This window comes from Protopterus annectens, chromosome 7.part0 (assembly GCF_019279795.1).
Source record: "Protopterus annectens isolate FY-2018-M chromosome 7.part0, PAN1.0, whole genome shotgun sequence".
Taxonomy (NCBI): domain Eukaryota; kingdom Metazoa; phylum Chordata; order Ceratodontiformes; family Protopteridae; genus Protopterus; species Protopterus annectens.
In genome coordinates this window covers 1,181,157,277-1,181,184,970 of record NC_056739.1, presented here as the reverse complement: position 1 = coordinate 1,181,184,970, position 27,694 = coordinate 1,181,157,277, and the positions used below count along the sequence as shown (strand labels likewise).

Genomic DNA, 27,694 nt, shown 5'->3' with positions numbered 1-27,694 from the left:
ATTCATTTTCAATTTTATCAACCATGTCATCCCAAATTTAGTATTAAGGTGTACCTTACAAATTGATTTGATACTAGGTTTGGGCAGAAAGTCAAACACTGTCCCATTGTGCATGATTACATAGCTGTCTCCAGAACTGAAATTCCAAGCAGCAGGGCATGAAAACAACATACCCAGTTTTAGTAAGATTAAAGAATGTGTACTTTTAGCATAATTAGTTTTCATTACACTTTTTATGTCAAGGATGCAATTTCCATTTAGTAAGATGTAGGAAAAGAATTCCTGAGTTTACATGGCACACATTTGCTTTACACATTTCTAAAATACACCAGGGATAAAGTACTGCAGCTTTGATCAATGGCAAGCCAAAGAGGATTCCTAAATTCTGTGGAAAAGTGGACAGTACAAAAGTAGTGACCCCTTGGCCAAGGAATAATAGACTTATTGGTGCTAGGATGTGGCTAGCTTGTTATAATCTTCCACTCCTGTGATTGTTGCTTTGCAGAAGAAGCATTCTTTGTTGTTCATCAGGTGCTGGTTGATGCAAGCCCTGCGAAAGAGTCAAAAACATAAATTATTTTCTGTGTAAACTTAGGATGACATGGACTTTTACTGTATGCCTACAACAATAACAACAACAATACTTTTCTACAAGTGTCTGATAACGGTGGGTAGGGAATTTCAGAGTGAATGAAAACAACTTTGTTTTTTGAGATTTGATGATTAGGTCAGAAAACACATTTAAAAAAGTTTCATTCATTCAAGGTGGCAGAGTCTCTCTCTCCCTGAATAACTCAATCATTCATATGCCCCCCCCCCCTTGCATACACACAACAGAGCACACATGAAAACAATGACTTTAGAAATGTTCATCTGTGTCAGGCTTTTTACTTCATGCCACTATGAAAGAATGTTAGGAGGATAATGGGGGATAGCTGAATCTTTTGGTGTCCCTTAAGTGTCCACTTCTTGAGGCAATGTCTAATAAATGGAAGAACATCCATTTACTTCTTACTCTGCTATCCAGTGTTTGCTGATATGATAATAGAAAGCATAACAATACTCGGCCATCTCATTACATTATTATGTTACATTCCTGAGCACACCAGCATATTTGATAACCTCCTACAGATATGGGCACTTCTTCAGTGGCGGAAACATACTGCCTGAAAACCCTTAGTGCCCAGGAATGATTAATTTTTTTGCTTTCCATGGCAGTACTAGGAGCTAAATTAAAGGGCACCGATGAAACAATGGAAATTACTTTAGTCTTTGACACTAGCACTTATAAAAGCTGGAAGCAATAGTCACCTGAAGATCTATTTATAGTATATGTACATGTCTGCACATGACTGTAGGCATATGTGAAAGACACTGGAAAACAGGCAGACACAACATAAGTGTTTCACACTGAGTACAACGTAAAAGGAACTAAGGTACAGGCATACAGACAGGCAGCCCATAACATTACTGTTAAGACCAGGTCCGAACTGCCTACAAGGCTACATCAACCAGAACATAACCCCGTTCGATCCTTGCAATTTGCCTAAATAAAATAGAATGAGCAGTAGTCTTCATCTAACTTTCCAGTTTTATTCTGTCAACCTCTCTACAATGTAATGATTTTCCTGTCTGATATGTGAATGTGTTCGCTTTCAATGACTTCTGAAATAGCAATCTTGCATTATCATTTTCACACCTGTTCACGTCCTACATACCCAATATTGGATTCAAGCTCTTTATGCCGCTGTTTTTCTTTTCTTGATTACTAATACACCTACAAAATGACCGACTTGCAGTTTTCTGTCTCACCTCAATCTCTGAATGTTCTGCTTTGAGTCAGTATGTACATTTCATCATGAGTGAGCATTTAATTTTACTTCTGACTCTGCATCATTATGCATTACAAAATTTCTAAAAAAGCTTCACATTGTCATAAAACTTCTTATAATAATTTAATGGGCCAACAGGTCATAAGAGGGATACAGCAAAGAGCTCAACTTTAAAAGAATGCTTCAACAGTTTTATTCATTGCTCTGCTATTGTATTCCACATATCGTTGTTGTCCATTGTCTGCAATAATATTTAACAAAATAAAATGCCCCAATGAGCATGGTCCAGCTAATCAATTTAGAAATGAACATAGGTATTCTTTGTTTGCATGAGTATTGTGTGACTATGGATGCATTCACTGATTAGAACAGTAGTTTCTCAAGATATGGATTCCTGCAGTTGAATTCATAACACAGAAGAGGATAATCAGGTCTCTGACGAACAACCAGGGTGTGTGTGAAAAATGCACTCAAAAAATCATCTTGAGAGCATAGCTTAACAGATGACTTTCTTGAATCTATTTTGAGAACACATAAAAAGTTGTAATTGGGTACCTGACCATAATTCTTTGTAATATATGGGGAGTTTAAGTTGCCCAAATGTACAGTATTGCCAGTTTAAAAAAGAACTGTCACATTGTTAGAAAATGTCTAATAGCTTTGAATGTTGTTGGTTGACTAAAAGTGCTCTTTGGTTCTGGCTGACATTTGCTTGGGTGGTGCAAAGCATGTTACAGCTTTCAAAGCTGTTAGTAGTTTTCAAAAATAATTATACAGTGACTACCATCAATGTAGCAGTGGAAGCTTTCCATAGTTATACAAATGAGGTTCATATGCAAGAACCTCAACAAAAAAGCTTGTTTTGGTGAGCTGCAGTACTACGAACCTTACAACATCATCATCTTTCTCTTGATGCAAATTCCATGTAGTACATTTATGTTCTACTCACTATCAGATGTGGTCCAGTCTGAGTTTGTAAGTAGCCAAATGTTCACCTGAGAAAGTCAATGCTAGTCTTAAACAATTACCATAACAATGTAGGAGAATGCAAGATCTCTATTAAAAAACATCTGTTCTAGTTTAAACCCCTTTGTGCACTTGTAGCACATTTTGTGGTAAACCAGCAACAAGGAATAATAAGAAATATCATAATGTAAACAAACCATTAAGGTATTAAAACTGATTAACCTTCCAAGTTATATCATCATGGTTTGCAAAAATCAAAATTATTGCCCATATCCAAGAAAGGAAGTATTTGGGAATTTTATATATTATTAGAAACTTAGAAAATATACATTTTTGGGACAACAATGAAGAAATGGCAGCTGCTACTGAATAAATCCATGATAAAATTACATTTGAATTTATAGTAAAAGAAAATTCCACTTGAAGTACAATGAAATAACTACCTCCTTAGTCATGCTACACATCTAGATGCTCCACTTTACTATTTTTAGAGGAACGTATCACCTTCATTAATATGGGGTTTGGGATTTGTTTACACCATTGTACACCCTCATTTTGCAGTAAAACTCATTACATGCAACATAATCTTATGTGTGCCAAGTATGTACTTCCCTCTCACACCTACATTAACATCTACAGCATGGTGGGACTTCCAAGATAGCTGCACATTGAATAACAGCTTAATTTTAGCTCTTTCAGTGTATAATCAGAAACTTAGCAGATAAAGCCAGTGGACCTAGATTTCTGGGTAAAGTTCAGAAACTGCAAGTGCATTGCCTGGATGCCAGGAAAAAAGAAATACAGAGGACATGAAGAAAAATCAGCTACAAAAGGTGACAGAAAACACTGACTGGGAAAAATGACTGCAGCTCTTCAGCAAAAAGCAGTGCAAGCTCCATACACGACTTCCAGTAACCTACAGGAAATTTTAAGGCAACTTCACATAGACCTCACTAAAATAAATGAAACATTAATGCAGTATAACAATCCAAACAATAAAAGACTGGAAAAAATAGAAAAAGCTTTAAACAGCTATTCAGATAAGGTTATAAAACTGCAAAACTCAGAGGTCGAAATGAAGAAAAGGCTGGCTGAATATCAGACTGCACAAGAAGAGATGTTTAAAAAAAATAACAGAATCAGAGGACAGAGCACATGGGGAATACCTGAGATTTTTTGCTGCACCACAGAAGCTGTAAGGAACAGACTGTATTAATTTTATGAAAGCACAAATAAGCAACTGGGCAAGTATTCCACAACATGAATTGTTAATTGAAAGGGCAAATTGTGTGTATGCTCCACACCTGGCTATGAGAAATAACCTAGACCTTTACTAGTAAAGATGCAATCTTACCCAGCAGAAGGAATTGGTTCTGGCAAAACTTTGGCAGAAGGACAAAATACTAAAAGTGGGAGACAGCAGAGTGTTTGTGGAGAGTGACTACTCATTGTACACCAGGCAGAACAGGAGTAAATGTATCCCATTATTCAAGGAATGTCAAAAAGCAGGCGTAAAATACAAACTGCTGTACACAGTTGTCTTCAAAATATTTTCCCCTGGAGGAACAAAAATAATTTTTTGATGAAGTACATGCTAAGGAAAAAATACAAATGTTTGGCCAACAAAACGTGAGCTGTGAAACAGAATGAGATTCTGCTTCTTGTGGTTCTGGTAATAAAGATCACAGAGAAACTGTGCCAGTGAATCCTTTTCTAGTGTTTCAATGGAAAATGCTTGAGAGAGGGGGAAAAAGCACAATAGTTGACGAAGAATCGAAAATATGTTGGAAATGAAGCAGCAACAGGGTTTGGGAGAAGGACATGAACAGGAATAGAACGAGAAAATTAGGAAATACTGGACTTTCTTGGACTGTGTTAAACTTGTAGGGGACTCTAAAGCATATGCCCTACCTCAGACCATTAAAGTTTGGAGAAAAAAATCAATAACTTGGAAACTGACAAATGTGGGATTACAAAGCAATAATTATATTTGTGAAACATGACAGAAAAAGAAAATCTGGAAATATTGGACTTTTTGGGACTTAGTTAAACTTGTAGGGGACTCTAAAGCATATGCCCTACTTTGTGTCATTAATGGTTGGAAAAATACTCAGGAGAGGGGAAGAGGAGGGAGAAAGATAACTAAGCAAAACAATGTTTTTCTTAATAGTACTATTTAAATAGTGCATGCTTTTTTTTGCATGTTATAAAGTAAATTTTTCAGTAGTTTTTAAGTTTCTTTTTTTTTTTATCCCTTCTTCTCTTTCTCCTTGTTCAGTTTTAAGAAATATAAGCACTGCAGTGTAAAAAAAGATCTGGTTAAAATAGCATGACAAAAGAAAAAAAAAATCTAATTTTGCTTAGGGGAATGACTGGGTTAAGGCCATTACCTTAATCTGGTAACAACTTTTAAGAGAAAGCAAGTAAATGAAAATGAATATTGATTATTATAAGGCTTTTTTTCTAGTAAACAGTTTTGTGTCTAGTTCGTATGTCTCTAGAAGACAATCCGATAGAGAAATGGCTTGGAGAAAGTGTTTCCTGAAAGCATTCAACTGTTTTCCCAGCTGAGAGAGCTATAAAGATAAGACAAAAGTAGAAAGCACTTAATAAAACTATAGGCTATGCTATGCGTCTTAGCATGGATTACCTTTCTTTTGGGTTAGCTTGAGTCTGTGTGTCTGGCTGTCAGTTTAGAACATTTGTTCCTATTAGAAGGGTAAAACTTCAATATTTGAAGATGTACATTGTTTTGTATGTTGTTATTAAGTTAATAGGTTTTAGGGGGCATTGTGTGTGTGGGGGGATGTGCATGTGTGTGTTTGTTTGAGGGTTTCAGTAAAACAAAAAAGCTCTGTAATATGTGACATAGGCACAAACATAGATGACAAGAAACAACTGCATAAAAGATTAGCATGCCAAACATTATATGTATGTAACATAAAAACTGAAACTAGACATTTAACAAAAAAGCTGTTATACATAAAAGGTGGGAATAATCTCTCAAGAATATGATGCCTTCTATAATGTCTTTAAATGTTAAAGGTCTTGCAGATAAATACAAAAACAAAATAGTGAACTATATAAAAATGAAAGCACAAATAGCTCTACTAATTATTCCATTTTTAATGGCAGCTTCTGATCTAGATTCTACTAAAAACTCAAAGTGCTCGTTTTTCATTTAGGACCCCCCTATTTCTTTCTCTTTGCCTATACTCTGATAATCAATCCCTGATAGGGAGGGCAATCTCTAATATGCAGCCCAAATAAATTCTTGGCATCTTCCCATTCTATCATCTTTCCCTCTCTAGTTATTTGCTCACATACCCTGGTTCCTTTGCCAGTTTTCCCCAATAAATTCCAGACCCTCTTGCCTATTGTCTACATCCCCAATTGCAGTCATCCCTATCTGCATAATCTCCTTTCTCCACTCTTGTGTTGGCTTACTGAATAGGATACTTTCTGCTACTATACAGATATAATATTCTGTGTGATTATTGTTATTCTTGTTAAATGCCTGCATCCAAAATCCCAGTTTACCCTTGTTTCTTGAGCTTCCCACCTGTTTCATCATCATCCCTTTCCACTTTGAATTATAGTTTTCTGCTCGTACTATGTATAGGCCCATTAACTGTGTAGCTCTGAAATACCCCCTCAAATCAGGTAATCACGATCTGCCCAATTCTACTGAAAGAATCAGCTTATCCCACTTGACTCTTGCCATCTTCCCACCCCAGATAAGGTCATTCAGCTCTTTATTAATTGCTATCTACAACTTCTCCTCTGGTTGATAAAAACATGTCTGACCTGTGTACAAGAATAATGGGACTAAAAACATTTTACCTGATTGTGTCTTACTATCCATATCCATATAACAAAGGTTCAATTTTCTCGGTGCTTGTATTATCCTTTGTATAGTCTCTTCCAAGATATCCTTAGCTGCCACACTAGAATAATTTTTAATCCATACTCCTAAATACTTCATTTTGTCATGTCCCCATAAATATGGATATTGCAGAACCAATTCATATGTGGATACATAATTTACCTCTATTGCCTTTGTATTAGTCTCATCAATTTTGCATCCCAAAAAGATTTGAAACCATCTCAAAATGTTCCACAACACTGCAATGTCTCTTTCCAGTTTTGTCAGGTATAAAATAATATCATCTGCAAATAGAGAGAGCTTTTCTTGACTACCACAGCAATTATATACTTGAATTTTTGAGTCCCTTATTTTCTTTGCCAGTAGTTCTAAATATAATGCAAACGACAAAGGGGAAAGAGGTCCCCCCTGCCTGGTTCCCCTGATCGATATAAAATTATCAGAGAAGACCCCACCTATTTTAACTTTCACTTCCAATCCCTTATATATCCTTCTAATCAATCTTATATTTTCTTTCAGGAAATACAAATGCTTTTATTACCCTGATCATAAAGTCCCAGCTTACTCTGTCAAATGCTTTCTCTTGATCAAGGCCCACCAACATTCTGCTTTCCTCTGGATCATCAATGTTTTGTTAATGTGGTCAAATGTTTGCCTCCCCTTAAAAAAAACACACTGATCCATATCTAGCAATTTTGGCATTACTTTTTCCAGTCTTTTAGCCATTATAGACATGAATACTTTACAATCATGGTTTACTATTGAAATGGTCCTGTATGAAGCTGGATCTGATGGATCTTTACCCTGTATAGGGATTACAGCTACCGCTGCTTTCTTCCAGGATGTTGGTACTTCTCCTCCTCTTAAAATACTGTTAAACTAAACCTTCTAGATCTTTATCAGTTGTTTCCCTCCTAGCTTCTAAACTTCCACAGAATGCCATCTATTCCTGGGGACTTTCCTGTAGATTGGTTATAGATCACAATTTTTATTTCATTTCCTCCTATCCTAACCATTATTAACTGAACCTCTCATCTACATCTAACCTTGGCATATTTAATTCTGCCATAAACATTTCCATTTCTTTTTTTTTTATTTCCATATTTCTCTGATTTATACAGACTTTCATTGAATTTCTGAAATATTTCTAATACCTCTACAGGATCTCTTTACCTGCCTCATTACTGGCTCCCTAAGCTTGATGACATCTCTTTCTACTTTCTGTTGCCTGAGTCATTGTGCAAAGATTTTGTGATCTAGTGTTATCATTAAAAAACAGTTTCTTAAAAACAATCTTTCTAAACTCATGTATATTATCGAGGTAATCATTTAATTTCAGTTAAGCATTCTGTAGTTGATCCTCCTCTTGTTCTGTGAGATTTCCCCTATTCTGTAATACTTTAACATTTGTCAGTCCCTCTAAATAATTCTTGTTACTTCTTTACCATAGCTCCCTTTCTTTTATTTCCACCATATTTTTAAACTTCACCTTAATTTTATCCCATTCCCTAGCTATATTTTCAGAAGTAATCTCTATCTTCTCGAAGAGCTCCTGAATAAACTCCACTATCCACTCCTTAAATTCCTCTCTTTTTAACAGACGGGTGGGAAAGCACCAGTGTCTCTTTTTTATTTCATTGCTTCGTGTTTTTATTTTAGTTATTGGCACATGATCTGAAATAGTTATTGGGTGCTTATCAAGACCTGCAATTAAATGCACATGCTCCTGTGAAATGTAAACTCTGTCTAGCCTAGCCCAGTTTTTATATCTTGAGAAATAATATATAAATTCACTTCAAACTCCTATTATTAAATTCACATCTTCTATGCCAAATATTGTCATAAATTTCTTCAAAAATCTACCCTCATTTGTTATACTTTGCCTTCTGGGCCCCCCTCAAACACACCTTCACTGCTGTAATCAAATTCCAGTCCCCACCTATAAGTAATATTCCTTGCTGAAAACTGATTACTTCTCCCACAATTTCCTTAAGCTCCATTATGGCAGCTTTAGGTGGATTATAAATGCATGCCAGTGTAATCCTCCTCCCTTGCCAGTAACTCCTTAGCACTAGAAATCTGCCATTATCTTTTGTTATCTTCTTCTATCATTACTGGAGCTCCTCTTCTCAAATTCACATGTTCAGTTTTTTCCAAGTGTCTCTCCTGTAGCATAGCAATTTGTACTCTGTTTTTTAATATAGTTCACCATTCTTTCTTTTTTGTATTTATCTGTGAGACTGCTGACATTTAAAGACATTACAGAAAGCATCATTGTATTAAAAAGGTAATATTCCCACCTTGTATGTGTAACACCTTTTTTGTTAAATGTCTAGTTCCAGCTTTTGTGTTACTTGCATGCACTGGGTTTGACAGATTGAACGTTTTATACAGTTGTTCCTCATCATATACATTTGAACCTATGTCACATCTCACAGAACATTTTATTTTGTTTTACTGAAAGCTCTCAAACAAAAAAACAAACAAACCCCCAATAGCCCCCTAAAACCTATTAATTTAATACTAACAAACAAAGCTATGTACATTTTCAAATATTGAACTTTTACCTTCCTAATAGGAAAAAATATTCCAAACTGCCAGCCAGACTTACAGACTTGAGTTAACCTAAAAGAAATATTGCCCATGCTAAGATGCATGGTGCAGCCTGTGCTTATACTAAGTGCTAACTGGTGTTGTCTTATCTTTATAGCTCTTCCAGCTGGGAAACCCCCTGCATGCTTACAGAGAATATCATCTCCTAGCCAGTTTCTCTTTTCTTTTTCATCTTCTTAGTCACTCGCAACCAGACTGTAACCAATTTCTCTTCATCAGAATGGACATGAGGGCCAGATACAGAATCGCTACCAAGTACACATTCATTTGCTAGAAAAAAGCCGGATAATATTCAATATTCTTTTTCATTTACTTTCTTTCTCTTAAAACATGTTACTAAATCAATCTAAGGTCCTTGGTCCTGTCATTCCCCCATGCAAGAATGAGAAAAAAGCATTTTTTTCCTTATGTCATGCTTGTGCCTACAGAAGAAGAAGAAGAAGAAGAAAGAGAATGGATAAAGAAAGGGAAAAAAAGAACAGCAGCACCTATTTAAAATCCCCACTACACTTAACATAACTGAGAAAACATTACCTTATAGCATGCAAAGAAATGGTTAAGAAAAAATGTTTTCTTTACTTACAGTTAACTTTCTTTAACCTTCTCCCCTCTCTTTCCCTCCACAAAGCATTTTTCCAAATTTTAATGACATGAATAGGGCATATAATTTAGAGTCCCCCACAAGTCCAAGAAATTCTGAAAAAGTGAAATATTTCCAGATTTTCTTGTTCTGTCATATTTCACAATTATTGCATTGCAATTGCACATTAAGTTACTTGTTTTATTACTGTTCATCTCCATCTCCCACATCCTGTCACTGCTTCATTTCCAACATAATCAATTCTTCTAGTCAACTTTCATGCTCTCTTCCTTCTTTCCAACATTTCCATTGAAACACAACAGGTACAATCTCTTTGTGATCTTTATTACCAGAGGAACAAGAAGCAGAATATTCTTCTTTTTCACAGCTCTGATTTAAACATATTAACCAATAAAAAAGCTCAAAACTGAGCCCTGTTTCAGCAACCTTCACTTAGATGAGTTGTAACTGCACACTCCTGCTATTATGGCACAGACGAACCCTCTCCAAGAAAAGATGGCCTGGTTTAGTGCTCAAGTTATACAAACAGAAAGTACAGTTTTGTACCTACCATAAATGTAGATGTCCGAGAGGTATGCATCTGCAGTCCTAACAAATGGGTTGTCCTGCCTCAGGCAGCCCTTCGGTCGGACGGATTCCAAAGTCTGGGTCTGGCCTCGGCTGATGTCGCACTTCACCCGATGTCATAGCTGCAGTTAACCGGGTATAAAGGCATCAGCCGACGCCATTTTCCTCAGTGTTTCTTGCCCCAGATGCCAGGTGCCCTCTAGGAAGGCTAAATTTGGATAAATGCAAATGTTTCCAAACAATAGAGAGCAAATAGAAATAAACATGTATATACATATATACAAACAAATACACCATAATAGATTCCCCCAGCTAGCTACAAGATGGGCAAATACCCTAGGAGTACCACAGAGGGGAAGGAGGGTGGGTAATCTGACTGCAGATGCATACCTCTCGGACATCTACATTTATGGTAGGTACAAAACTGTACTATGTCCTTCAAGGATGCATCTGCAGTCCTAACCAATGGGTAGAATACCATAGCCAAACTGGGGGAGGAGGTACTAAGAAGATTATGGTGTAGTTAAGATCCCTTGCAAAACAGCAGTGGCAAAACCTGCTCGGGATCTGGAGTATAAAGGTAGATTATAATGCTTGGCAAATGTATGCACGGAGCTCCAAGTGGCAGCCTCTAAAATGTCTTTGGTAGCCACTCCTCGTAAAAAAGCTGTAGTAGTGGCTGTAGCCCTTGTGGAGTGAGGTCTGATGTTTTCTGGAGTTGTCTTTCCATGATAAGAGTAACAAAATCTAATGCAATTTCCTATCCATTTTGAGATTGTCTGTTTTGAAATTGCTTTTCCTTCCATTCCTGTTGCATATGCTACCAGGAGCTGGTCAGTTTTCCTATTGTTCTTGGTTCTGTCCAGGTAGTAGCGCAATTGCCTATGCACATCCAAGGTATGTAGTAGTCTTTCCCCCCTGTTCTGTGGGTTGGGGAAGAATGTAGGTAGGTGGATTGCTTGGTTTAATGATACCCTGGAGACCTCCTTTGGCATAAAAGTAGGATTAGTTCTCAGGGACACTCTATCCTGATGGAAGATAAGGAAGGGCTGTACTGCCATTAATGCCTGTAATTCAGAAACCCTTCTTGCTGAAGTGATTGCAAGCAGGAAAGCAGTTTTCCAAGATAAGTACTGTAATTCTGCTGTCGCTGCTGGTTCAAAAGGGGGAAGTGTCAACTTTTCTAACACATAGTTCAAGTCCCATGTAGGCAATGGTGGCTTCCTTGGTGGCTTTACATTTTTAATTCCTCTCAGGAACTGCCTGAGTAGAGGATGAGAAAAAACTGGAGGATCCATGTTGTATTCTGCTGAAATAGCTGACGCATGAATCTTAATGGAGGAGTAGGACAGGCCATTGTGGAAAAGCTCTGCTAAGTATTCCAGGATGTTAGCTATGTTTGCCAGTGATACATTTTCTCCTTTTGCTGCACTCCAAATGAGATATCTTTTCCATTTTGCTGAATAAGTTTTTCTTGTTGAGGGTCTGCGAGCCTCCAAGATAATGTCATTAACCCTTTGAGATAAATCTGGGTTATTTTGTCTTATGCAATGTTCCAAGCAGCTAGCTGTAGTGTTTTCAAGTTTGGATGCAGGATTTTGAAGTTGTTCTGTGTTAGCAGTAAAGGAACTAGGGGTAGAGGCCATGCGTGTTCCCGAGACATACTCCTCAGTAGTGGGTACCAATGCTGCCTCGGCCAGTCTGGAGCTATCAGGATGATCCTTGGGTGATCTTCTTTGATCTTCAGTAGCACCATGTGCATCAAAGGAAGAGGTGGGAATGCATATGCTGTCAGGTTTAACCAACTGAAAGATAGGGAGTCCACCTTCCAAGCAAGTGGGTGGTATGTCCTTGTGCAGAATTTTTTCAATTGGTGGTTGTGTGGGGATGCGAATAAGTCTATTTCTGGTAGACCCCATTTCCTTGTAATGGATTTGAAGATGTCTGGATGCAGCATCCATCCGTGGTAGTTCTGCTTAAGATGTCTGCTAGTATATTTTCTTTTCCTGGCACAAATATTGCCTGGAGCTGAATGCTGAGGTTCAGGGCCACATTCCAGAGGTCCATTGCCAACCGGCATAGAGGATATGAATGTGTGCCTCCCTGTTTGTTGATATACCACATAACTGTGGTGTTGCCTGTCCTTATCAGTAAATGACCCTGTTGTAGAAATGGTCTGAATGTCTGAATTGCCAGTTTTACTGCCAGCATCTCTTTTTGATTTATGTGTAGGCTCAGCTGGTCTTGAGTCCATAAGCCTTGTATGCACTTGTCCATCATGTGTGCCCCCCAACCGAGGTCTGAGGCGTCCGTGGTGATAGTCTGGCTTGGGTGAGGGCTGTGGAAGGGCAGTCCTTTGTTCAATTGACAGGCCTGAGCCCACCATCGGAATTCTTGCTTCAGGCATGGAATTATTGGAATTTGGGTTTCTAGGCTGTGCTTGTGCTGAGACCATAAATTCCTTAGGTACCACTGCAACTTCCTCATATGTAGTCTGGCATGTGGAATCAATATTATGCAGGATGCCATGTAACCCAGGGCTTGCAGGACTTTCCTTGCTGTAAGCTGGTTCTGCGTTGTTAATGCCATGAAATAGAGTGGTAGGTGCTTCTGCTTTTCTGCTGTGAGGAATGCCATTTGGTTTGATGTGTCCAGTTCTGCACCCAAGAAGGTTATCCTTTGGGATGGTATCAGCCTTGACTTTTTTATGTTGACTGTGTATCCCAGGGCTTGCAATAGGTGAATGACCTTTCTCAAATCTTTTGTTAATTTGTTTTTGTTGTCCGCTTGTAACAGGCAGTCATCCAGGTATGGGTAAATTTGAATTCCCTGAAGCCTGCAATGAGCAATTACTGATGCCAGGCATTTCGTGAATACTCTGGGCAGTAGATAAGCCAAAAGGCAATGCTGAGAATTGATAATGCTCTGATCCTGCAAGAAATCTGAGGTATCTTCTGCAATTTGGTCGTATGGGGACATGCAGGTATGCCTCCTTGAGATCTAGAGTTACCAGCCAAGACTCCTTGCCCAGCATGGGAAGAAGCTGCTGTAGGGTCAGCATCTTGAATTTTGGAACAATGAGATATGTGTTCAGAGCGGACAGGTCGAGAATAGGTCTCCATTGGTTTTCCTTTCTTGGCACCAGGAAAAGTCTGGAGTAAAATCCTTGTCCTTGTTCCATAGACGGTACCTTTTCTATAGCTCTCATCCCTAGTAAGTGGTCTATTTGTTCTAGAGCGTTTGTCTTTTGATTTGGAGGTAGGTTTGGCATTCCTCTCTTCCTTGGTAGAGTATGGAAGTGAAACCTGTAACCTTTGTCTATTGTCTGTAAAATCCATTTGTCTCCTGTAATGTAATGCCAGTTTACTGAAAATAAGGCTAGCTTTCCGCCTAAGGGTGCTTCTAGTTGTTCCCTGGTAGGCGGTTTCAGAGCCAAGTCACTGTGATTGTCCTGTGGAAGTGGTAGTGGCTGGATCTGTGGCAGTACTTCTCTGGTTGTTAGGCTGCCACTGACGTCCCCTGTAGGCACCTCTGGATTGACCTCTGCCTCTTGGGCGCCTATTCCTGCCTCTCTGTGCTCTGGTGGTGTCTGGAAAGGACCAATTCTTGGAAGGCCAGTTCCTACTAAACCTCGGAGGCTGGACCTGTAAGAAATCCTTGACTGTCTGGACAGATTTTGCTTTCTCTTCCACCTTCTTCAACACTTGCTGTGCAGGGGAGCCAAACAAACTGTGTTTTTCCATGGGAGCATCTAGGAGCTTTGACTTTACATGGTCTGGTAAGGACTGCTCTTTTAACCATGCATGCCTTCTGATCACTGTACCAGTCATAGCTGATCTAAAAGAAGCCTCCAGTGCATCATAGCCACATTTTAAGGAATGATTACTGACCTGCTGAATGTTACATACCAATTCCTGAAGGGACTTTCGGTCTAAAGGTTCAGGCGAGGACAGTTTTTTAGTTAACTGATCTAACATAAATTCCTGATACTGAATCATGTGGAATTGACAGTTTAAGGCCCTAGCTGAAAGAGTAGCAGAAGTATAAACTTTTTTACCCCATCTCTCTAAGGCCCTAGATTCCCTTTCAGAGGGGAGGGGGTTTTTGGCAGAGGCAGCTGCTACAGCTTTGGGGCCCTGTGAAATAGTTTCAGGATCTGCAATAGGAGCCTTATACAAGTGATAATGTGTGTCCGGAACCCTGTAGTATCTGTCGGGCTTAGCAGGGGCCGGAGGAAGAGAGTCAGGAGCAGTACAAGCATCATTAAATGCATCATCCACAACTGTAAGTACTGGAGGAATGGCTAAAGGCCTATGCTGTGGCAAATGTAAAAAGGTCCTAAGCCTTTTCCTAGAGTCTGAAAAATCCTGGCCCTGCCATTGAAATTGTTCTCTCATAGCATGCAAGGTTTCCCCAAAAGAAAATTCCTCAGGAGGAGAGGCAGAAGGAATGGAGTCTTCTGCATCAGAGTCCTCATATGGAGAATAAGGGCCTTCTGGAGGGTTTGTATTTTCCGAATCATCAGAGGAGTAATCTGTAGAAACTGGCTCAGGGGGCTCTGCTCTAGGCCTCTTCTCTGGAGGGGGGTGAGAGGCCCTGTCAGGGTGAGGCTGGGATCCCCTGATAAAAGAAATTAGATCCTCTGCTAGACTAAGCATTTGAGTACTAGAGCTAGGCCTGTGAGAGGGGGTTTTAGCAGGCACGGTCTTTGTTGATTTGGCTGCTTTAGCCCTGGTAAAAGCCTTAATTGACATGGATGCAGGGGGCCTAGCAGCTCCACGTGCAGGAGTAGATATATCTAAAGGGATAGTATCTGATAAATCCTGAGAACCTGTAAGAGCAGGTGGAATATCGGTAGCAGATTCAGCCATGCTGGATGAGGCCTCGGTTGTAGGAGGCATGCTTTCGGCAGAAGGAAGAACCGTGGACTCGGTTTCAGCCGAAACCGAGACACTCACGGTTGGCTTAACCGCGGTTTCGGTTGAAACCGCGGACCGCGAGTGTCGGTCCTTTTCCTTACGCTTTTTAGCTAATTGTGAAGTCGGAGTCTCCGACGGCATGTTGTAAGCAAAAGCGGAGCCGAAAAACTCCTCTGCAAACTCCGACCGACGTCTAAGTGTCCGTCGGTTGAAGGAAGCACAGGCTAGACAAGCTGCTACGTCGTGGTCTGGGCCTAAACAAGGTAGGCAGTAAGAGTGGAAATCTTTATGAGGTATTTGTTTCCCACAAGTTAAACAGTTATTCACTTTTTCTGACATCGGCTGAGGCAAGAAAGAGTCCCCAACGGGGTACTTAGCTTTTTTGAAGTCTTCGGTAGTAGCAATCTCTGGTTCTGACCGACCGGCACTTGCGAACAGCTTTTGCTTCGGGCGCCACGCGGCAAGAAAGACTGAGGAAAATGGCGTCGGCTGATGCCTTTATACCCGGATAACTGCAGCTATGACGTCGGGTGAAGTGCGACATCAGCCGAGGCCAGACCCAGACTTTGGAATCCAGCCGACCGAAGGGCTGCCTGAGGCAGGACAACCCATTTGTTAGGACTGCAGATGCATCCTTGAAGGACATCTAGATTCAGCGGGTCTGAATCTAGGATATGCTACAACAAAGTGCAACAATTTCAGAAAAAATATCAGTTCAAATAAGCAGTGATATGGTAATAATGCAGTTCAAAAGTGCAACATACAGTGAAAAAGTATAATTAAGTTTTGCAGTAATCCGCAGATGCCTTGCATTGATGAGATAAATACAGTAGACCTACAGCTGATCCCCAAACTCTATGGAAGATTGATAAAACAAGCACAAACCATGCAAACATGGTGCTTGTGTAGTAAACAAGAGCAAATTGATTTAAACAAATTAAACAAAATTGCTCAAAACTTTAGCCCTGTTCCAGCAACTTTCAATCAGATGAGTTTTAACTGCACACCCCTACGACTAGGGTGCAAGAGAACCCTGTCTAACAAAAGATGGCCTGGTTTAGTGCTCAAGTTATACAAACAGAGCTAGATACAGCAGGTCTGAATATAGTCTATGCTACAGCAAAAAAGTTCAAATACTTTAAGTAGGCACAATAAGCCTCCAACCACCAATTCCCAGTTCAGAAGGGCAGAAGCTACAATCTCCTCCTACAAGAGTGTAGACCACAAACCCTCTTAATGTAAAATAACTAGCCTGAAGTCCAAGCGCTTTTAGAATAACAGACACACTAAGCCTTCAACAAGCGATTCCCAACTTAGAAGGATGTAAGCTACTTCTCTTGCCACAAGAGTGTAGACTACAAATCTTCTTACCTTAAAACAACTGGCTTGAAGTCCAAGTGCTTTAACCAAAACTAAGAGGCTTAGAATACAGTTACAATTTAATCTGGCTACTGACAAGCAGTAACAAATGCAGCAGAATAAATGCAATTGAACACTTTTAATAACAAGCAGCAAAAGCAAAATAAAGTAATGAAGTGGGAAGAAACACAACTACAGTAAAAGCAGCTGAATAAAGTGCATTTTTAAACTTGAGTGGGAAGGGAGGAAATAGAAGATAATTCAAGGTTAAGAAACTAATGGGGTGGGTCTTCCCAAATGATTTATCTTTACTCAGTAGAATGAGCTGATGAGATGGGGCTGGGAGAAGCATCCAAAATCAGACTTATAGTAGGGGCAGGCACCTCAAAAGCCACCAAGTTTAAGAATACAACAACAGTTGAGCAAGTGGGTGGGAAAAATAAAATGCAGACAAAGATCAGCAATATTCAGGCTCAGTACAGTAAAAGCAAGCCAAACAAGCATGCCAGCTAAATAGAGATATTTCTAGCTAAAATGAGGAATGCTATTTTTCAGCTCCTCCCACTTATTAGCTGATGTTATTCACTGTTTACAAAGGAATTCTTTGCAAACTTTTCTAACTGACCCTAGCCAAGGCCAATACAGCAATCATCTCTGATAAAGTCTTCAAGAGTGCTCAGTTCATTAAATTTTTTTTGGATTTTATTCACACTTCATGTGCTGAATTACGTGATTATATCTTATTGCCTGATTTTATTAACTGTATCGTGGTAATTCGTTGGAGGAGTTCTGGTGTCTGGCTATTTACTTACTCTACAAGTTTGCAACTGTGCTGTGGTTACTGCCTTTACAATACTTCCAAAGTTCACTCATTTCCAGCAAGCCACTGAAAAGGAAAAATCCCTTGTGGAATGCACATTTATCTTGCCTAGCTTTGCTTTGCCATGGTGGGTGTAACAAAAAACGGCGGGTAAACGGGTACCCCCCTTGAAATGAGGTGGATGTTCCTTCCACTGCCATGTGTACTTCTGCCAAGAATAGCAAACACCCATTTGTTTGAAATTACTTGTGGCCAGGCCGACTTGTTGAGAGCTAATTTTCAAGATGGAGCACCCAGAGGCGGGCAACTGATGTGCAATGGTTTGCTTAGAAACAGGTTGACCATTTTTTGCAACTGTGTAAGAAGTAAAAAGCCTTTCAAGCCTTCCTGAAAAGTTTCATAAGTCAAAGTAGTACCTGAGCTGGCAATGCACATCCAAGACATGAAGTATCCTCTCTCCTTTATTCTTAGGTTCTGGGAATAACACAGGGAGGTTAATAGACTGAGGGTGAATTCTTAGACTACTTTTGGCATGAAAGCAGTATTATTGAGTAGCATAACACTATCCTGGGGAAAATCAGGGCAGCCTGCAGCTCAGTGACTCACCTTGCAGATGTCAGAGCAATAAGTAAAATAGTTTTCCCACATTAAGAGCTTCAGATCAGCCTGTGCAATCAATTTTTCCAGGACATAGATATATATATATACATATATACATATATATAGATATACATAGGGATCAGAAGTTGATCACCCACAAGGTCAGATGTAATGTTTACAGATGTGGATGAAGCAGGGATCCCTTGTCCTCTGTGAGCAGATCCAACAGGTGAGGCAACTTGTGGTGATGATCCTTGGCTAGTTGCAGAAGAAGAGGGAACCAATGGTGTCTTGGCCAAAAGGGAGTCACCAACAAGACTTCTGGTTTGTCCTGCTGAATTTTCAGCAAGACTTTCTGAATGAGAGGGAAGGGGGGAATGCATAAAGAAACATCCCCCTCCATGAAAAGGAAAGGGCGTCCACCTTCCAAGCCAGAGGATGTGGGACAATGGCACAACATAGAGAAAGTTGTCTGTTTTGAGGGGAGGCAAAGAGGTCCAGATGTGGAGTACCCCACCGGTAAACCAGATACAGGAACACATCCCTGTGAACCATCCATTTGTGGGAGTGTGTCATGGACCTGCTTAATGTGTCCCCCACAAAATTTTGAGCAGAGGGTAGGTAAACAGCATGAAGAGTTACTTTGCACTGAACTGCAAATTCCCATGCCTTGAGAGCTAACCTGCATAGAAGGGAAGATTTTGTGCCCCACTGCTTGTTTAAGTACCAGAGGACAATGATGTTGTCTGTAAAAATCTTTAGAGAACCTGGTAGGAAGAGAGGATGAAAAGTCTGCAAAGCTAGAAGCAGAGCCCTCATTTCTCTGATGTTGATGTGCTCCCTCTTCTGAGACGGAGACCAGAGACCCTAAACCTTCCTGGAAGCAAAGGCTGCCCCCCAGCCTGTGTCTGAGATGTCTGTCAAAAGCTGTTGAGAAGGCTGGGGCAGAAGAAGGGGAAGCCCTGGATTCAGAGAAAGCTACTGAATCCACCGAAGGAGCTCTGTTTTCAGGTAAGGAAGTAGAGCAATCATAACCTACAATGGCTGAGCATGCTGAGACCAGGTTGTCTTTAGTAACCACTGAAATGTTCTAATGTGAAGCTTTGAAATGGGCAGCATGGGAAATGTGGACGCCAAAAATCCAAGAAGTCTTAGGAATTCCCTGGCTGAGATGGAAGGAAAAGTCAGAAGGGTCTCAATGAAAGTAGTAAGAGTGTGAACCTTGTCTGCTGGGAGAAAAATCATCATCAGATCTGTCCTGAACCTGCACCCCAGGAAGGTGTGATCCTGTGACAGAGTCAAACTGGATTTTTTAAAATTTATTCTGAACCCTAGGCTTTGAGGGAGATGAATGGCCTTCACAAGGTTTTGAGACAAGCAATCTGAACTGTTGGCTAGGAAAAGAAGATTGTCCAGATAGGGATAAACCTGAACTCCCTGGACCCTCAAAAAGGCAATGACAAGGGCCAAGCACTTTGTGAATACCCTCGGGGCAGTGGAAAGACCAAAAGGCAAGGCAGAGAACTGAAAGTGCAAAGAACCTTCTGAGAAACAAAAATTTCTTGTTTTGAGGATGGATGGGAATATGCGAATAAGCATCCTTGAGATCTAAGGAAGCCATGAAAGGCTGAGGAGAAATCAGGGGAAAGAGTGTCTGTAGGGACAGCATTCATAAAGAAGGTACTTTCAGGAAATTGTTGAAGTGGGAGAGGTCTAGAATTGGTCTCCAAGGGCCATCCTTTCTTGGAACCAAAACCATTCTTGACCAAAATTCCTTGCCTCTCTGATCCAGAGGTACACTTTGAATAGTACCTTGAGAAATCAGCTGAGATAGGAGCTGTGGAAACGGTTGCTGCTGACTGGAAGGTGGCTGTGGAATTCACATGAAAGGAGGTAGATTCTTCCAAGTCATAAAGGATCCTTTCTGGATGATGGATATAACCTAGGCTGGAAAAGAAAGAGAGAGGCAAAGAGAAAGAGGTGTATGATTTGAAACGATGAGCTGGTTATCACAGAGTACTGGGTCTGGCCTGAAAGGACTGCTGTGTAGAGAGGGCCTAAGAAGATGTCAATTGAGGGGGTCTCCCAGTAGACCTCTTAAACCTAGGAGCAGATGTAGAAGCAGAAGTACGAGCAGGTCTCCTAACAAAGCAAGTTTTGACAGGGAAGTTTCTATGAAATTTAGGAACTACTGAAACAGATAGGTGTTTCAGGTCTTGGAGCTCCTTCCCTTTTTTCTTGCAGAGTCTTAAATAAGTCTGTAGCTGCTGAATCAAACAGGGCAGACTTGGCCAAAGGAGCATCAAGTAATTTTGCCTTATCTTCATCAGGTAATGACTGAAGTCTCAGCCATGAATCCCTCCTAAGCACAGAGGCAGAAGCAGCAGCTCTAGATGATGCTTCAACACCATCATAGCTGCACGTAATGTGATTTCTAGCTATTGAGAAGATGCAGCTAAGAGAAACGGGACCTGTGCTTTAACCTCAGAATCTGGTAAAGAAGCTAGAGCATGTGAGGCCTGAAAAAGCAAGGCCAAAGAATATCTAAACGTGTGTGTCTGGTAATAAATAGCTCTGACAACTAAAGTTGAAGAGGTGTATACCTTCTTACCCAATCTCTCAAGAATTTTGCTCTCCTTATCAGATGGTAGAGGCTTAGCAGGAGGAGGAAAAGGGAAGACTTATAAGAAACTATGGGGACCACAGCTGGATTAGCAGAGGGACACTTACAGAGAAACTTGCAGCCATCCAGCATTTTATAAAATATGCCCAGCCTCTTGGGAACAGGGATCTGTGAATCTGGAGATTTAGAGGGGGAGGCAAAGGCATCCAGGGAAGCTAGAAGGACTGAAGGAACTGCATAGGGAGAGGGCACCTCCATTTGTAGAAGGTCATAATACTGCTTCTGTTCATCAGAAATCTGGGAACAATCCAATTTGAAGAACTCCCTCATTTTAATAATAGTTTTGCCAAAATACATTTCTTCGATAGGGGAATCTCCTTCCATTAGATTCTTTCTCAGGACATGCATATTCAAGAGGAGAAGTAATTTGGGTGGAATATGCAAGAGAATCCACATCACAGGAAGAAACCTCAGAATCAGACGAAAGAACCAGAGACCCAGATACATGAAGAGGAGAGGAAGTGAAAAAAGGCAGAGGGAGAAAGAAAGAAAGCTTCAAGGCCATCAAGGCCTTAATAAGACCCCGGGAAAAGGCACCCCAATCAGACTGAGTAGTAGAAGGGATGCTGGGATGTTTAGTTTTTTGTTTCTTCTTTGCATGTCTTTCTGTGTGAGTGGACAAGGAAGAAGACTCTGATGTAGGCCTAATGTCCGGTGCTGTCAAGAAAAGATCCCTAGTTGAAATAGCAGGAACGTTGTCAGAGTCCTCCAGCACAACAAGCCGTGGTTCCCCCATGTCACATGAAATGGACGTCTGCATAGCCTCAGATGTGCTCCGATTCCTTGGTGGCTTACAAGCAGGTACACACCGAAGAAGCAGACCCGACCTCAGACTGTACTACTGGGTCTTCACTGATCTCAATGGATATGTTAGAGGTGAAAGGTGCAGCTGAAGAGGTTTCAGGTTTTTGCTTGCTTGCCTTCCTCTTCAAACTTGGCTCGGCAGAAGGATCTCTGGAACCCACCATAACCACCTTTATCCAGATGTTTATGCCCTGATTATTGAAGTAAAGATTTAGCACTGAAGCCCGGCTATGCAAAATCTTAGGCAAAAAGGCCTCACAAATAGAACAGGATTGATAGTCATGACTAGGCCCTAAACAGAAAAGACAGAGGTCATGGCGATCTTTATGTGGAGTCTGCCTTCCACACCTACACTTGCCATTCCTGGATGACATGAAACAAAAACAAACAGCAGTAACAGAAAAATAAATCCCCAACAAGGCACTTATCTGAAGCTGGCAGCAACACACGAAATCTGACTGCAGACTGTACATAGGAGTTAACCTTCCGAATGGCAGCAGAAAAGTTCTGAGGAGTACGTGCAAATGCCCTTTTATGGCTGATGTTGTCAGAGCATATGTGCGACTTCCCACATACTGGCAGTGGCTAAAAGCTTTTGTATATTGGTAAGACGTCAGGTTGTAGGGTGGAAGACAACCCATATGTATAGAATACTGCAACATTGAATAGAAGGACACCCAGTGGAAACAACTGTCTGATCTGAAGGATGAGAATGACTGCCTGAAAAGGAAGAATTTCCTCCTACGGCCATCCGTAACCTTGATGAATAATGTTCAGAATCAATTGTCTGAAACTATCTGTTGCCAAAGAGAAAAATGGAGATTCAGACTTTCTGGAAGAAAAAATGGGGCCAGTATTGGAGGGGGTCACAACATCTCTTTCTTAAATAACCATTCAGATTTGTTGGATTGTCTTTGGTTTGGGAGGTTCGAGGCTTCTTTTTGGAATCACATTTTCATTCTTCTTAAATGTCTGCTTAGCTGTATTTTTTTTTCCAAAATGTTTTATTTTTCTTTATTTTGGTAGACCATATTAAATTGACAAAAGTTACAATGTTATTTAGAAAACAGTAAACAATAGAAACAATCACTTACAACATAAAATAACCATTAGAAAAAGAAAAGACTCAAAATAAAACTATATACACTATATACAGCAAGTGCTACAAGTCATCTGCCTAGTATCACCTTTGGAAATAGAAATAACATTTCTAGTTACCTATAATAGTTGACGTAGAGTAACTTAACAACTGTAATTAATCTTTTAATACATGTTCTAGGAGAAGATTCCAATATTGCTGGTAATAAAAGTGTTTGTTCATATTCTTTGTTATGAGTTTAAGTGAGGATATATATTTAACAGCCATACTTCTGAAGCCTGTCCAAGTCAGTTTATTTGGTTCTAACCAATTCTGAGGAATGTATAATTTAGCCAAGACAAAAAGGGTAATTAGAATATGTAGATTTAGTTTTGGGAGTTTATGAATAGAGATATTTAGAATGGCAAATTCCCAAGATAGTGTTGACTTTTCAAATCCCATTTTTCAATCTTGCCTTCAGGAAGCACCAGAGGTCGTGTGTGTGCTTACAATTCCATAGAATGTGTAATAGCACTGCTTTGGGATAGGAGCAGTGTGAGCACTGATGAGTGATTTTGGGGTTGAAAGTATTGAGTTTTGCTGGTGTATGGTATGCATTGTTATTAATCATTAATTGCGTATAAATAAGATTTTTGAATGGAGTCAATTTAAGGTTAAATTCAAAGCCTTGAGACTTATGTTCATCTGTGAGTTCTTTGTTCAGTTCAGACCAATACTTAGAATATAACAGAGATTACTGGTATTTGATTGAGGTAATTAACTTGCGAACATTAGATGATATCTTTTTTTGCAAGATAAAGTTTTAAACAGTGTTATTCAGGTAGTGATGTTAGATTCATTTACTTCCAAGACTGCTATCAGAGCAGATAAGCTCTCTCTGATTTGTCTAAGTATTATTGTACAGCCTTTATGCAAACTGAAGGCAAGTCTAACTTGGCCAAGTGATTTTTCTCTGTGTTTCAGAATATCCCATAGACTACAATGTTTAATTAGCAAGGTGCTTTTCCAGGTTTATCATATTGTTATTTAATTTGATATTTGGGTTCAGGTGGATAGGCTGTAGTAACATAAGGGTCTTTTTTAAATTTAAAGTTTCAAGGAGATTTTGGAATACTCTGATTTTGTGTGTTAAAAAGGATGTAGTTTCAGCTTCCTACAGTTTTCTAGCTTAAGGACAGGAAAAGCTTTTGGATTAATATTAGATTTTTTTAGCATACTCGTACCATATTTTACCCAAGGAGGAGTCCGTTCTTTTGTATTGGGGTTAAATTCCAAAATGTGTACTATTTTATTTGAACAGATAATATCATAATACAATTAGAAATCTGGCAAGCCAAGCCCTGCCTTCTTTGGGATATATAAGTTTTGTATAGCTGATTCTGGTTGACTTTGGGTGCCAAAAAATTTAGACAGTTCTGCATTTATTTTATGGAAATATTTTTTGTAACGATCATAGTTGATGCATTAAATTGATACAGTACTTTAGGTAGAATGTTCGTTTTAATTATTGCAGCTTTGGATAGGTGCAATCATTTCGTATGTCTCCATCTGTAAGCATCTTGTAGAACATCGTTCCAAATTTTATTTATGTTACTATACTTCTCAGATTGGTGACTGTGTTCAAAAGTTATTCCTAAATATTTAAAAGTGTACTTTATCCCAATACCTGATACTGGGAAATATGATCCTTTATGACTTGAGGGGTTTATTGGACAAATAAGAGGTTTTGATTTATTTATTTCATAGTTAGATGTTTTAGAGAATTTTTCAGTTGAGGATAAATTTTTATTTAAGTCTGTATTTGGAAGTTCAAAATATATATTCAAGTCATCAGCAAAGGCTAATAGAATAACCTTATTGTTCAAAACTTTAGGGATATGATACGATTTTTGGTGTGTGTGTGTGTGTGTGTGTGTGTGTGTGTGTGTGTGTGTGTGTGTATATATATATATATATATATATATATATATATATATATATATATATATCTAAAAATAGAGATTCAATATATAGATTGAAAAGATAAGGGGAAAGGGGTACATCTCTGCCTGGTTCCATTTAAAATTGTAGTAGGATTTGAAGATAATTTATTTACATGAAGAGATGCATATGAATTACTGTACAGTATCTATCATTTTTATGAACTCTCTTGGTATGTTAAAATGAGGTAGTGTTGAAAATAAGAAATTTAGATCAACTCGATCAAATGCTTTGCATGCATCTAATACAAGGGCATGTCTCAGATTTTTGTTGTATTTAAGAAGTTTGACTAGAGTGTCAAAGTGTTGTCCCATGCCTGCCTATTATTCATAAAGTCCAATTGTTCAGATGATATAATGTGAGGTAAAACTTTCTTATGCCTTTCAGCTAATAGTGAGGACATAATTTTTATGTCTACATTTAACAAAGAGATCAGCCTATAGTGGAGCGGATTAGATTTATCAGAATTATTTTTTGGAATAAAAATTGTTTTTGATTTATTTAGACAGAGGTCAGTGTTGATACCGTGCTGTCTTACATAGTTGAAAATTTTTAGAAAAATGTTTGATAACTTTTAGGCATATGTTTTGTAGAAGTCAGCGTTATACCCATCTGGGCCGGGGCTTTATTAGATTTCAGTTTGTTTATAACAAAGAATTTCCTGTTGCGTGGAGGGGGCTTTACGATATTTTTCTTGCAATTCACTAATTTTTGGGAACTTGAGGTGATTAAGGAATTCACCACAATCAATATTTGATCATCACAATCAATATTTGAAATTTGGTTATCAGATGAACCATAAATCTTTGTATAAATCACTTCAAAAATATTTAGTACTGCCTGGTCAATATTAAGAGACATGCCTTCATAGTGTATTGGGGATATCCTGGGAATTGCTTGTTTAATGTTAATAATTCTCGCTAAAGTTTTTGAGGTGTTTGCGCCCATTCCGAATATTTAGCTAAGAATTTAATTTCTTGAAATGTATATTGCTGTTGACGCAGTTGGTACAATTCTTTCTATAGTGTACTTAGTTGGGATTCTAAATGTGAATCATTAGTAAATTATATCTTCTTTTCTATCACATTAATTTCAGTAATTAATTTGTCTTCTTTGTCTTTAGATAGTTTTTTTATAATATGCTGCTTTTTGTATGAAAATTCCTCTCATCTTAGTTTTACATGCTGCCCATTGGATATCATTGGGGATATATGTATCAGGTAGACTATTCAGTAGTTCTTCTAAAATATTTGCTATTTCTTGAACTATATCATCTTTTTTTGCAATATGTTAGGGTTCCAGGACCAATTCCATCTTAGAGGTTTTAAACTATCTTTAGTTGTCCAGTTAAGTCTTAGTATAATTCTGGAATGGTCTGAAAAAAAAATCTTGGTTCTTGTTAAGTATCCAATTTTTTCCTTTAAGAAAATTTCTGAAATCAGAAAAAAATCAATTCTTGACCAAGATTTATAGCATTTTGAGTAACATGTAAATTTGTCTTTTGATGGAATGTTACTGCCTAGAGAAAAAGGATCTATAAGGTTGAAGTCGGACATTAAGTCAGTTAGAGCAAGTGAAGCTTGGATGTTATAGGAGTTACCTCTGCCAGTTCTGTCTAGTGACGGGTCAAATACCGTGTTCCAGTCAACCCCCCCAAAAATATAATAATAATCAGGGAATCTATTCAATAAATTGTGGATTTTAACAATAAAGTCCTGTTGTTTTGTACATGGGCCATAAATATTTAAAAATAGAACAGGTTTTTCAAAATGTGAGTTTCGGTATACAAAAAAGGACCACCTACCGTTAACGTCCGACTCCTGAAGGACAATTAGTTTCTGAAAAGATTTTTTAATTAATATTGCCACTCCCTTGGAATTAAAGTTACACCCTGAAGCACTAATAGATTTTATCCATTTTACCCTGTCTTTGTCCCATTCATTTTTTAACAAATGTGTTTCTTGAAAAAAGAGCACACTGGCTTCAGATCTAAATGCTAGGTGCATGAGTAACTTTTTTTCCTCTTGTTTTGCAAACTGTTTACATTCCAAGAATCGATTAACAAGAAGTTATGTACTCACCATAACGTTCGATGTATGTAGTCCATCTCGCCTCACATTCTTACCTGTGGGTTCAGAGCCGAATATCGGCTCCGACTAGGCCAAACTTTTCTAGCTCGAAGTCTTCTATTGGCTGGGCTAAGAAGGTATCCCATGCTGCACTGCTCCATATCCCCAGATCTAGTTTGCTGCAAACACCACACTCATACCCCATGCATAACAACATCCAAGTAAAGAGGAATAAACTAAAGGTGAAGGGAGCTCTAAAAACCAGACCTAACCTCCAGATCCTCCAGGAAGGGGGAAGGTGGGAGGGTAAGTAAGAATGTGAGGCGGATGGACTACATACATCAAACGTTATGGTGAGTACATAACTTCTTGATGTTATGTAGTCCAATCTCGCCTACATTCATACCCGTGGGACAGCGTCCCCAGCACCTACCTCCTGGGAGGCTCAGAGGAAAATACTCCTGAGTACTGTGGAACCAAAGGAAGATCTGCCCCTAGATACCACGTCCAGCTTGTAATGAGTAACAAAGGTGTGAGGAGATGCCCAGGTAGCTGCAGCACAAATATCATCCATAGACAATCTGGAATGATAGGCTGTAGATGTACATACAGCCCGAGTAGAATGAGCCTTGACTGGAAACGGTAGGTCTTTACCCCCTGAGGAATAAGTGAAAGAGATGCAATTTGATATCCATCTGGATAGGGTGATTTTGGAGACAGGTGACCCAATTCTGTTTTCCGAAAAGGGGACAAACAGCTGATCAGATTTTTGGAGATCTTTGGTTCTGTGCAGATAGAAATGTAACTGTCTGTGTACATCCAACTGATGAAATTTAAATTCTGCCTTGTTTGAAAAATGGGGAAAAAAACACTGGCAACTCAATAGATTGATTAAG

General features: G+C 39.1%; 1 protein-coding gene across 2 annotated transcripts in view; it reads right to left on the bottom strand.

The window, feature by feature from the left end:
* Positions 1-214: 214 nt before the first annotated feature.
* Positions 215-27,694, bottom strand: part of RNF123 (ring finger protein 123) — a 4,282,987-nt gene continuing 4,255,507 nt past the window's right edge. For both annotated transcript variants that reach the window (XM_044077780.1, XM_044077781.1), the window contains exon 39: positions 215-550. In XM_044077780.1, coding sequence (XP_043933715.1) covers positions 451-550 — 100 coding nt within the window. In that variant the 3' untranslated portion in view covers positions 215-450. The remainder of the gene's footprint in view (positions 551-27,694) is intronic.